Source organism: Parasteatoda tepidariorum, chromosome 8 (assembly GCF_043381705.1).
Source record: "Parasteatoda tepidariorum isolate YZ-2023 chromosome 8, CAS_Ptep_4.0, whole genome shotgun sequence".
Lineage (NCBI taxonomy): Eukaryota > Metazoa > Arthropoda > Arachnida > Araneae > Theridiidae > Parasteatoda > Parasteatoda tepidariorum.
The window spans coordinates 27951446-27964167 of NC_092211.1; the positions used below are offsets into that span (position 1 = coordinate 27951446).

Genomic DNA, 12722 nt, shown 5'->3' on the forward strand with positions numbered 1-12722 from the left:
TGTTATTAGTATTCCTTATTGTTGAATCGAATCTTTTTTTTTCCATTCAAATTTTGCTTTTCGATAAAGAAATTTCCATAGAACGATTTATAAAAAATTTCAACAGTGCTTCTTTATTGTTTTTTTTACTCCATTTGACTTAAGTTCTATTTACCTATTTGATCGAAAGATTTAATACTTGTAGAATTTTGAATTTTTTAATGTTCCCATTGATTTTGTTGTTTGTAACTTGAATCTGATTTAAACTGATGCAGATAATTTCTTTATTATTTTTACATATTGGTAAATTATTTGAAATTCTGTGATTATCTGAATGGTGAAAAGCTGCATTTTCGAAGTTATTGTGTCCAGTTGATGATTGTGACATGTACAGTTGATAAATTTGTTTTGATGATTGTGGCATTCTGTATCACAGTTTCTTTTAATGGTAAATAGCTTTGCTATAAAGTTTTATTAAATATCTAACTAACTTTTACTAATTATTTGTTACTGCCGCTTTACATCTGAAATATTCAATTCTTGTTACACTAAGGGTTAATGTCATAGGTTTATGGGTTCGAACCCAAAATATCTTAAATGACAATATGTTTCAAAATTATTTAAGAATAAATATCAAGAATACTTATTTATCATCGTAATTTTTATTTATAATTGACTAAATAAAAATTTGCTGATTTTACTAAATAAAAATCCATCTTCCATTATACTAACCGTTTCCCTTCTTAAGTTTGGGGATTTTTTTTTTTTGTGGTCTCATTAGCTTCGCATATTGTGCACGTGCATATGACGTTCGAATTCCATTTCTACTCTTCCCAATTCCTGCACTGCCTCCTCAGTGTTTCCTTTCACATTTTTTATTAGCAAGGGGTTGAGTTGTATTTCACCCCCTATTCTAAAGAACAAGTCCCCATCCTCTTCAGCATCGATCTTCTGAATGGGAGGAAGCGTCCCTCTACTTAGTTTTGGCCTTAATCGGTCCTAACGTCAAAAAGAACGAGAGCAGCATCCCGCGCTTCCCAAATAGGGGTCGGTGATGGGTCGTCATGGCAACGGGGGTCGTCCCCTCTTTCCCTTTATCCAGGGGTGGAGTGGGAGTGGCAAGTTGGAGGACCCATCATCATCCCGCTGCTCTTGCGCACTGAATCGAACGAAAAACACGCGCCCTGACCCCTCACAAAGTTCCCTTTTCTTATAGAGGCCCAGTCACTTCCCAAGAGTCGTGTTGTGGACGCTGTACCGAGAGCGGGATTTTCGTTCTAGTCACTAGAGAAAGAGATTGTTTAGCCAGATTTTTTGTTTAGTTTGTTTATTTTTGCTTGTAGAAATGACGCAATTTGTAAGTCACATTCCTGTTGATGTGATGGTGACTCGGCCAGTGAGACCTCATCACATTGACATTAAAGATCACCATCATCGGCAGGTAAACATTTGTTACAGTGTTGTTTTATTTTATTGATGTCGTGGTAGAATTTAATTGATTGTTGCTCTTACAGAGAATGGCACCTTCGGCAAGTTACCATAAGGGGGCATTATATTGTGAAAATTAAATTAAAAGGCAATTAATTATCTGTAAATATTCTAAAATAAACATATCGAATAAGAAAATTAATTGAATTAATCGTGTTACATTGCAGAGAATTTCCATTATCTATTATTTAGTAGAAGACCTATTATTTAGTAGATTTTCAATATCTATTGTTTAGTAGTGTTAATTTATTTAAGTAGAAAAACAAGTATATTGCATAAGAAGTGAATATGTAGTGCATTTTACAAAAATATCAATTTCAAATTAGCTTAAATTAAGGTTATTGTTCTTATCTTTTGAAAAATGCCTTACATTGAAATTTACTTCAAATTCTTAGCTTAGTTTTGTATAATGTAATTTATAAAAAAAGCCAGGAAAAAAAATCTGCACGTGACTTTTTATATTAAAACCTTTGTAAGTTTATAGGGCAACCACCTTATGTTGTTCCAAGTTACTAATTTCCGTGATAAGGCACGTGCCTACGTTTTAGTGATTAATGGATTTGTCTATTTTAATGCGAGAGGTCAATTAATATAATTTTCTCAACCGTTAACTTGATAATTAATACTTTTTCACTTTGAAATTTAAAAATTTTGATCTGTGAGAATGTTTAATTTGAATGAAAGCCACTAATTTCTATTAAAATATCGTTTTCTTTTTCTTTTAAATACGAATCGTTTTATTTTTAATATTAAATCGCTAGAATCGTTTGAAGTTTTGACGCATTCTGTTTCATTCTACTGAACCATTAATATTTTTTAGGCGTTGTCGATTAAAACTTGATTTTGGGGAAAAAAAAAACTTCCCTCACCTTTTATGGAACAAAAAAGGCATCATTCGTTTCGTTCCACTTGTATTATTTATGTGAAAAGATTCTCGTCTGAAGTAATTTATTCTTCCTTTCCCCCCTCTTCTATCTAAAATACGAGATTTTTCTTAATGATGTGGAATTCAACTCGCCACAGTTCATTGATTCTCATGATAATATTCCGAATAAAGTTTTTCTAGGAAGACAACGCTGTTCGTAGCGGATGATTTATGTCCTAAGGTATTACTTTTTTAAAAAAACTATCCCATTTTTTTTCTTCAAATTATATATCGGAGCAGCGTATTATTGGTAATTGAACACACATTTTTTTTAAAAACCAATATTTGTAAAAAAGTAAGATACCTGCTCTGTTGATTTAAGAAAGAAATGTTTAAAATCAAGCAAACTATCTTGTATGTTTATATATTTTTAAGAAATAAAAGATTAACTAGAAAGATTAATCTTTTATATTAATGCTTTTTTTCCCTCTGTAATTTATTTATGTTAAGGACAAACTTGAAATGGACTGGAAAAAAATGCTTGTTAACTGCTAGGAGGGAGGAGCTAGGACATTATGGAGAAAAAATGTATAGCTAACAATCATAAAATTTTTCTAATATCCAGAATATTATGAAGATAATAGGACGTGTTGTTGAAATATTTTAAAATTACTAATAACTAGAATATTATGGAGAAAATCGGATGTCCATTTCAAAATATTAAAAAATTTCCACTATCGATGCAAAAAATAGGAAGTACATTTGAAAATATTAAAAAAATTCTAATATCTAGGATATTGTGGAATAAATAGAAAGTACAGATGAAAATAATTAACAAAATCTAGGATTCAAGATATTATTGTGAAAATAGAAAGAGCTTTTGAAATTATTTAACAATTTTTCGCATCCTGGACATTATGGAGGAAAAAGGATGTAAAGTTTAAAATACGAATAATTCCTAAGATCCAGAATATTATGGAGAAAATAAAGTTAAAATTAGGTACTAGATAATTTATAGGATCCGGAATGTGGAGCAAATATTAAGTACAATTGAAAAATCTTTAACCGATATGAATTTACGACTTATAAAATTTTTATTTACCAATACTTTTCATGTTTTAGTCCAGGACCTAACTGCACTTCTCTATAGGAAAGTTTGAGCATAAGAAATTTTTTTTCGAAATGTTTAGTATGTGTATTTAGAAAGTATTTTGAATTTGGGTGAACATCAATTACCTGGTATGACGTCATCAAAGATTGCGGTTACACGATCTCAAAACTATTATATATGTTTACACTTCAGAAATTTCATGAAAACTCAGCAGGGGTCTGTTTAGAAGAAACTTGGGTCCGTTAACGGTCCCTTCACAAAATATTTTAACTTAAAAACGGACCCTTCACAAAATGATTTTTCTTTTAATCGGACCCTTCACAAATTTGCTTATCTTCATTATTATTTTGTTAATCGAATAAACCCTTCCCAGGACAGAAAACAAGAAAGTCAGATGTAAACGAATTAAGTTTTGTCTTCGGCAGACGATTCTTCCATTATTCGTCCGAAATTAATATTCTGCATTCAGCAATAAGGGCTAAATACCAAATATTTGTATGTTGCATCTCTAACTTAGAAGCAGCAATTGTTGTTTATTTTTTAAAATTTAATTTTTTTAATTATAATTTTACAGTGTTAAGCATAGTTTTGTATGTCTTTACAATTTAAAAACTCCTTGAAAAAGCTTTTTTTTGCAATAACGAACCCTATTTGCACAAATTCACCCTGGTTGAAAGAATGTGAGTAATTTTTTCACAATTTCACGAAAAACGGTCCTTTCACAAAATGTCTGGACAGACCCCTGCTCAGTTAGTATGTTATAATTACTATTTATAACTTCAATAACAAAGACTAGGAGTAACGAAATCCTGCGATTCTGATCGCCATTATGCCTGGCCCCCAAAATTTTACTTTTTAAACTTGTTTCTTAGATTAAAAACTCAAAATAATTCCATATAAAATAAACAAATTAGTAACAAATGGCTTTTTTTTCTCTCAACATAGCATCCTTCTAAAACATTTTTAAAATCAGCCTTTCTTATTAATTCGGATGACGTCATTATTTACACCGCATTTCTATTTCTAATTATTAATTTTGTTTTAAAATTTGAGGGAATTTTATTAATTATGTTGTTATTTTTTTGCGGATTATTACACTGAACAAGTAAAAGTAATATCAGGTGACTATAAGAATAACGTTAGAACGTAATTAACATGAAAAACATGCACACGACATACATGCGCAGTATTGGTAAAGAGTTACTAATTATTAAATTTACTCATAAAATACTTTTTACCCATATAAGAGTATGTTTAGTACTTATTTAAACTGCACCAATCACCATGATGCCTGTAGTGCCTATTACCAAAATTAAGCATTATTGGTGTCAATAATAGGCGACGACTTTTTGCGCTACCCATAACAAATAAGTAAATTTTATTCATTAAGTTTGCTTTTTGGTACACAGCTTATTTTTTTTAATTTCAAGCTGTACCTTTTACCAAAATTAATTAAACATCATTGACGTCAATAATAATTTGCCGATTTTTTATGCTCTTTTAAGCCAATTAGTATCGTTTCCCTATTAGTTTTTTTTAGTACATAGCTTTTTTTTTGCATCAATCAGTAACAATTAGTTAAATTAATTATCATTGACTTGAATTATAATATTGGCTTTATATTAGCTTTCCCTCAGCGAATGAGTACAATTTCTCCGTATTTTATTTTTTTGTCCAAAACTTAATTTTTTTTCAATTTCAAGTACTGCTTATTTTAGATTATTCAGTTCACAATAACTAGCTTATAAAGCATCACTTATAGGCTAAATAAGCACGTGATTTCAGATAACTTTAGAAATAGTAATGTAATAACGAAGACCGCTTATGCTACCACGAACACGTTGATTATTCAGATAATCTGGCATAAGGAATTAAAAATAATTAAAAATTGCTGAACGCGCAAAACCATTTTTTTTAATCAGATCTATTAGCCAGCAAACATAACTGATATTATATTTAAAGGATTTGGTAAAACAGAATCGCCTACAGTTTAATTTAAAACGATGTCTTCCGCTAAACCAGTAAGAAAATTACATTTTTAAAATTTCTAGTAATTTAAAAAATAAATATACGAGCAAAAATCAGACTTCGTAATTTGTTTACAATTGTACTCATTTGGCTTCATGTTAAATGTCGTATTTTTAATGCCTACAGTATACCCGCAATCCGTTATGCAGACACACACACACAAAATCTTTATTTTATTACATGTATAGCTTCTACACTAAAGCATTGATAAACATTTTTGCTAATTAAATCTATTCTCGGTATATTATCTTCATTAAAAAAATAATTTGCCATTTCTGAAAATTTCAGTCTAGTGTTTCAAATGTATCAGCAGTTTCTATTGTTCGCTTACGCGTCTAAACTAATACAAAAATTATTAAATTGCCATAAATGTCTAACTTGTGAGCCTTCCTAATGATTCATTTATTTATTTAGATCAGTATTGATAGTTTGCATTGAATGACGTCAACATAATAAATTGTGGCTTTAATTCTAATGACGTCATAAATGCACCACAGTCAAGGAGGAGTGAAATAATTTATTAGCTCTATCTGAGGCATCTAATAAATATGACTAAATGTTGTGGCATCCAAGTGTTTATGATGTCAGCTTTTATTGGCTTTTTAACACACCAATGGGTTGAGCGTGATGCTTCCAGCTGTCATTTTTTCGAGCTCATCACCGATTGAGGTTGATGTAAAATTTCAATATGACAATTACTCATTTCCTCGCCCGTGTTTGTTTTAAATTAAATTGGTTGTTCTCATCTTCCTTATGGTAATTTTCAAAATTTTAGATTAAGAATGTTATAGTCTGCTGAATGTTTAGAAGAAAGCAAACGATTTTTTATATTACAATTCACAGGTTTTATATTTTTGAGTTTTTTAAAGATGTGTTCTAAAGATGCATGATTTTTGTTAACTATTTCGTTTTGACCCCTCATCGACTTGAATTTATTTTAAAATTTAATGAATTAGTCAAAAAGAAATCAGATCATAAGAAGCATCGATAAACTATTCTTTTCTTACTTCTTTTTAAAATTATGTTCTATTTATTAAGATTTTATTATCGGAACATTTTTAGCTTTCTTTTATTATTGATCTCTGTTTCGTGTAATTTCCCCATTCACGAAAAACTCATCCATAAATATTTGTGTATGCTAAAAATATTATATTTAATTTAAAGAATTACATAAATTTTATGTTTTTAATTTGGTATGTTTAAAAAAATTTTGTTTTACTTGGTTTAAAAAAATCACTTTCGGATAAGGAACAGAATTTAGTTGCGGGAACACCTTTAGCTTTGTTTTATTATCGATCTTTGTCTCGTGTAATTCCATTCATGAAATACTTTCCAATAAATATTTATGTATGATAAATATATTATATTAAATTGAAAAAAAATACATAAGTTTTATTTTTTTAATTTGCTATGTTTGAAATTTTTTTTTTTATCACTCGATTCTAGAAAAAAGAATACTTTCGGATAAGGAACAGACTTTATTTGCGGAACATTTTTAGCTATCTTTCATTATTGATCTTTGTCTCGTGCGATTCCCATTCATGAAAAATTCAAACATAAATATTTAATGTGCTAAAAATGTTATTTTAAATTTAAAAAAAGAATTTCATAAATTTAGTGTTTTTTTTTTTGGTATATTTGAAATTTATTTTGATTTTACTTGGTTTTAGAAAAACAATTATTTTCGGAAAGGAAACAGATTTTACGTGCAGAACATTTTTAGCTCTCTTTTATTATTGATCTTTCTCCTGTGTAATTCCCACTAATGAAAAACCTATCCAAGAATATTTGTATATGCAAAAATTTTTGATTCAAGAAAAATTACATAAATTTTATGTTTTTAATTTGGTATATTTTAAAAAAAATATTTTATTTTACTTGGTTTTGGAGAAAAAAAATTACTTTCAGTTATGGAACTGCTTTTACTTGCGGAACAGTTTTTGCTCTCTTTCATTATTGATCTTTATCTCGTGCAATCTCCATTCACGAAAACTCACCCATAAATATTTATATATGATAAATATATATGAAATTGAGAAAAAAAATTTATTTATTTATTTTATTTTTTTAATTTGTCATATTTGAAATTATTTTTTTATTTCACTCGATTCTGGAAAAAAAAAATTATTTTCGTACAGGGAACAGATTTTTTTTAGCTTTCTTTCATTATTGATCTAAGTCTCGTGTAATTCCCATTCATGAAAAACTCACCCATAAATGATTATAGGTGCTAAAAATATCTCATCTCCGTATGTAAATATATATTTCTCTAAATTGTATAATGGCTGTGATACCTATCCGCATTATGCTGTAATGCGTGTTCTACAGCGATAAAAGTTGGCACTGATCCTCGGGTCGATTATTTCCGGCTCTAGCATTCTATCCTGGATCTTCATCATTTAATCATCCCCATATGTCCTGGGACGATTTCGAATGTTTTGTTCTCCTCTCTCGAATCTCGGGCTTCCAATCCGGGGCATACCCTCTGGAAAATAACAGCTCCACCCACTTTATTAGCTTGTTATCAATACCTCTGAATTTCCTGACTCTCGCCTTTTGCCGGATATTAAATATATAATGACCCCGCCTATTATGGCTGGGAGACGAACTGTTGGTTTATTGCCTGTTAGAGTATCGATATAACGATGTTATGTAATTTAATGATTTGCAATTTAATGCTTTTTTTAGAGGTGTCTGCGTTTACGAAATTAATTGATAGTTTTAAAGATTTCTTTTTAATACATATTTTTGAAATGGAATGTGGTTTTGAATTCATTTCAGCTAGTTATTCGGCGTATAATTGGAATGTCTTGCTAGATCATATCCAAAGGTTCCATTTCAATGACCTATGATGTTTGTGAACAAAGTTTGCCAATCTTTAAGTAACAAACAATGATAATTAATAACATTTGCATAAATTCCGTAAATTCTAGTTGTTTTTATTCTTAGTTGTCCTCCTCGTGCCTAGTGGTACAAAAGACCCCCATGGTAATCCTCCATCTCAGCCGGCCATCTTGCCCAGTTTTTCTTTTTTTCTTGTTAACTCGGATCTTCTTTTCCTTTTGGTTATATATAGAGTCATAATCTATAGAGTAAAGAAATTCTCAATTTCATCATTTTCGTTTGCTTGTACTTGTGGAATATCAAAATTGTGGTACAGTGCTTATTTACATGAATTATTTACATTTGCTGCAAAAAATTGTATGTAAGAACCTAATTTATTGCTTTTAAATGTGTAATAAAATGCGTACGCACTTTTTCATTAAAATATTTACATTAAAATGTTGCATTTCTTATGTATTTGTTTTTAGGGAAACTAAATTTCAATTTCATGTATGATATGTCCCGCAGTGGACTGATAGTAAATTGACGGTTCTCAGTAGAACACCGAAGTCAAACATCACTGGCTGCGGTCAGTAAGCGGGCGGGTGACCACTTTGATCAACCTGTGAGGGAACCGAGGGTGCGTGGTATTCTCAGGGATGTTTCCCAGATCGTCGCCAATAGCTCATTGTGCAGCTTTAGTGCGGCGTTAATAAAATACTTACTTACCTTGTATATGATATTTTGAAGAAAAAAAAGCATCTCTTCGTTTATCTAATGCATTAAAATATTATAAGTAATAATTCTAAAGTCCTCTACGAAGGTAAATTTCTCCCGCTACTTGATTGGGTTCAAAATTACAAGGCTACGGAGTTGAACATTAATAGTCGTAAACCCAAAAATTGGGTTGGCTGTTCAACGACGGTTATAAAATAAAATAAAAAGTAATAATTCTAAATCTAACTTTATTTAATGAAATATTAAAATCTCAGGAATATTAGAGAATGCACTAGTAGCAAAATTAATTACATCGAAAGGAAAAAAAAAAGTTAAATATTATACTATATTTATTAGATGCGTCAAGTCTAGGAAAAGTATTGCCTCTTAATAAATTTTGCACATGGGCGTCCTAGATTCAAAGACTAAAAGCGCATGCCATTTAAAAGACGATAATGCGTTCGAGCAAAAGCTAACTCAATTTCCTTCTACTTGAGTTGCTTTCGTTCTACTTGACTTCGAATACTAATTGAATTTGTTTAAATGAAATTAACTATATTCCATAAGGAACTACTTGTGGAACAAGTGTACAGAAAAATTTTATTTTCAATAAAAATGTATGGTCCAAAGGAAAAAACTTCAATCTCAGAAAGATAAAGATTTTTTCTACTAAAAACTTTTGGTAAATAAGGAAGAAATTTAATGTCCATAAGTTATTTTGTTTAAAAAATATGTGTATTTTTGCTTCGGAAAAACTTAAAATTGAAAGATGATGACCTAAAGTTGTTCAATCTTTAATGAATATAGTTATTTTTGTGTAAAAAAGAAAAAAAAAACATGAATTCAGATAAGATATGTTGAAAGGTAACTTTGTTCAAAGAATATAAATGTTCTTGCTTCTAAAAGCTTATATTGAATATAGTCTAAAAGCGAGCTTTCAAAGTACAATATATATATTTTAAACTAAAAGTCTTTGAAATTTTGAAAGACTAAATTCAATAACCTATTGCACTGAGTACATATTTTGAGTATGTTAGGTAAAATCTACTTTTTCGTTGTTCAATCTTCGCTTTAAAAGGCTTTTGAACATTTCAATAGCGATCTGCTGTCAGACCTTTTTCGAATCTGTGCATTTCTACTATCAAACTGTATTGAATCCCAGGAAATATGAAAATGATACTTCATGTTTTTAAAATTCTTTTCTCATTTTGTTTATTTGATTTATTTTTTCTGTATCATTTTGTCTTGACAAGAGCACACACAAATGTAAGAACTGATTATGGATAATGTACGTATGTACTTAAATTATATAAACATTGTTTCACTCGAATTTTTATGAGGATGATGAAGTCTGAACAAATTTATGACACGTTGTATAGTAAAAATGAATATTGAAATCCTTTGAACCCGAACATTAAAAGTGATTGTAAATTTTTTTAAACAAATTTTTTGATTGTATTTGTATTTTTGTGATTATAGTAATCACTCACGGTTTCTACAGTTTTTTTTTTTAAAATATGTCATAAAACATTTTTGTTTGCACTAATTTTCTGCATAAATGAATTAAGGGCGTAGTATTACTAAAAACATAATGGCTCAATGTCGCGTTGAATCAAAAGCAACATGTAAAGCAGGTCCAGGCAGGCATGCCCAAGAAATTAAATGGTCTGCAACAGACCTGAGACAGAGTTACGGTGGTTCGGGGGTTAGAGCGTTCGCTTCCAAATGAGGTGACCCTCTTCTCCTGGCATGCACGGATAACAGCGCAGAGGTAGACGGATCATGGGTTAGAATCTTCTTGCAGTCCGGTTAACTGCGGGAGGTTTTCGTGGTTTTCCTCTTTATGTAACCGGTCAGCTCCATCAAAAAGTACTGTACGAAGACTAGTTTGTCCCAATGATTTATCCAGGAGTTCCCTTGTCATCTGGGTAGAGTTCAAAACTACATGGCTAAGGAGTTTAACAATGATAGCCATAAACTCAGTATCCGGTCGGCTCTTCAAGCCGATTATAAAATAAAATATAAGAGACGTAATAAGGCATGCTTCAAGAAATTATGAATTCGTACTTTTGACCTCTGTAAAAATTATGAGTTTTTGGTCAGTTCTGTATGTGGATAAGCTAAATACACCATTACCGTAATATAAGTTACTTTAAGTTTAATGATTTGACATGAAAAAGCTATGTCAAATAATTCTGATACCAAATTAAAGATTGAACAAGAATTTTTCAATAGGTAATTTTAAGAATAACTTTCATTAAATGAATAATTCCAAGAAATAACACCGCAAATATATACAATAAAACTCGCATAATCTTATCACGAAATAACTTTCATAATTTTTTTTTATTAACTATATTTGACAGAAAATTCAGTTTTCTTTTATACTCCTCAAATAGTTAGCTACAATGCATTTTATCTCGACGTTTCCAGCCTTAAAATAGTAAATATGAATTTGAATTGTATTTGCATGCATCTTAAAAGGGGGTCTTGTTTGAACATCTGTTAGTGAAGGGAATAATCTATTTTTAAACAGAGCTTTTACACATCAAGGAGCTTGTAGACAGATGGAAAAAAGTAGTCGAATGTGCTAATTCGGTAATTTTAGTGAATGCGAACTCTCTGTCAGCTGCTGCTGTCACAACAACCCTTTCTATTTTGTAAGGCCCATAGGGTTGAGTAATAATATTCGAATTTCATATTCTCCTAGAAAAGAAACTTATTTCTAATGTTGGTAAGCATTTAATTTTATCTTTTTGTTGCACTCTTCCATTGAACTCTTTTTAGAAAAATGAAGCGTTAGTGTTTATTTAAACTTTAAAAAGCAAAAGGTGTAGGTAAATGTGTTTTCTAAGTGTACTTTTTTTTGGAGGGGTCATATCTTAAGAGGATACTATACAGCAGGAGAAACTTTTCATGGCAAATTCTGTTTCACCTCCATGGGTGATTCAAGTTTTGAAATTTAGAGAAAAGTGAGTTCAGGTTTACCTTGGGGTGTCATGAAAGCTGCAAATACTGAAAATTTTTTTTCTCTTCAAAATATCGAAATGAAAACAAAATTATTTCAAGATTGCTTTCTCACTGCGAAGTCTTGAATAACTCTGCCATAATTTGTATCAACTTTTATTTAAAATTTTTTGTTTTAAAATTTTGAATTTTTTTTTTAAATTCAAAACTTTCTTATTTAATTTAATAATCTTTTAACTATCTTTGATGAATTAAATGCGCATTACTATTCAAAATTATGACTAAACACAATGCGTAACATTTCAAGATCAATTATATGTTAATCATGACACCAAAATATTACAGTTTTTCTATTTTGATGACTTTAAAAATCCCTAAAATTCGCCATGTGTAAAACATTTAGTACATTTTGCAATAACTATCTTGAAGTTTATATTATTTTGTAATATCTATTGGATTTTTTCTCATCCATGTTAGCAGCTATGCTTTTTTTTTTATTAGGAAGTATAAAACTTTCAAATTGATAAAGTTAAAGAAAGATAGTGTCAAAGTTAATATTGTAGATTTTATATGGATATGCATATGTTTTCTGTAGGTATGCAATGTTACTATAATTTTCCAACAATTTTTTTGTTTGAAAATTCCGATATGTGCGCTGGAAACAGTGCCAAGCATGTGATGCCAATTGTTTCTCTATCATATTTGCTTTGTGCCAATGTCTGAAGGTCAATTGCTAGTTAATTT

At 29.9% G+C, this 12722-nt stretch overlaps 1 protein-coding gene across 12 annotated transcripts in view; it reads left to right on the top strand.

Annotated features, from left to right (window-relative positions):
- The window catches only part of LOC107449053 (ankyrin-1), a 161002-nt gene that overhangs the window by 27672 nt on the left and 120608 nt on the right, over positions 1-12722 (top strand). For 7 of the 12 annotated variants that reach the window (XM_016064452.3, XM_016064459.3, XM_016064453.4 and 4 more), the window contains exon 1: positions 1136-1420. The exons of 3 other annotated variants lie outside the window; for them this stretch is intronic. In XM_016064452.3, coding sequence (XP_015919938.1) covers positions 1325-1420 — 96 coding nt within the window. In that variant the 5' untranslated portion in view covers positions 1136-1324. Of the gene's footprint in view, positions 1-1135; positions 1421-11588; positions 11746-12722 lie in introns of those variants that run through there. 2 more of the 12 variants (XM_071184542.1, XM_043040708.2) reach the window with 2 other exon arrangements.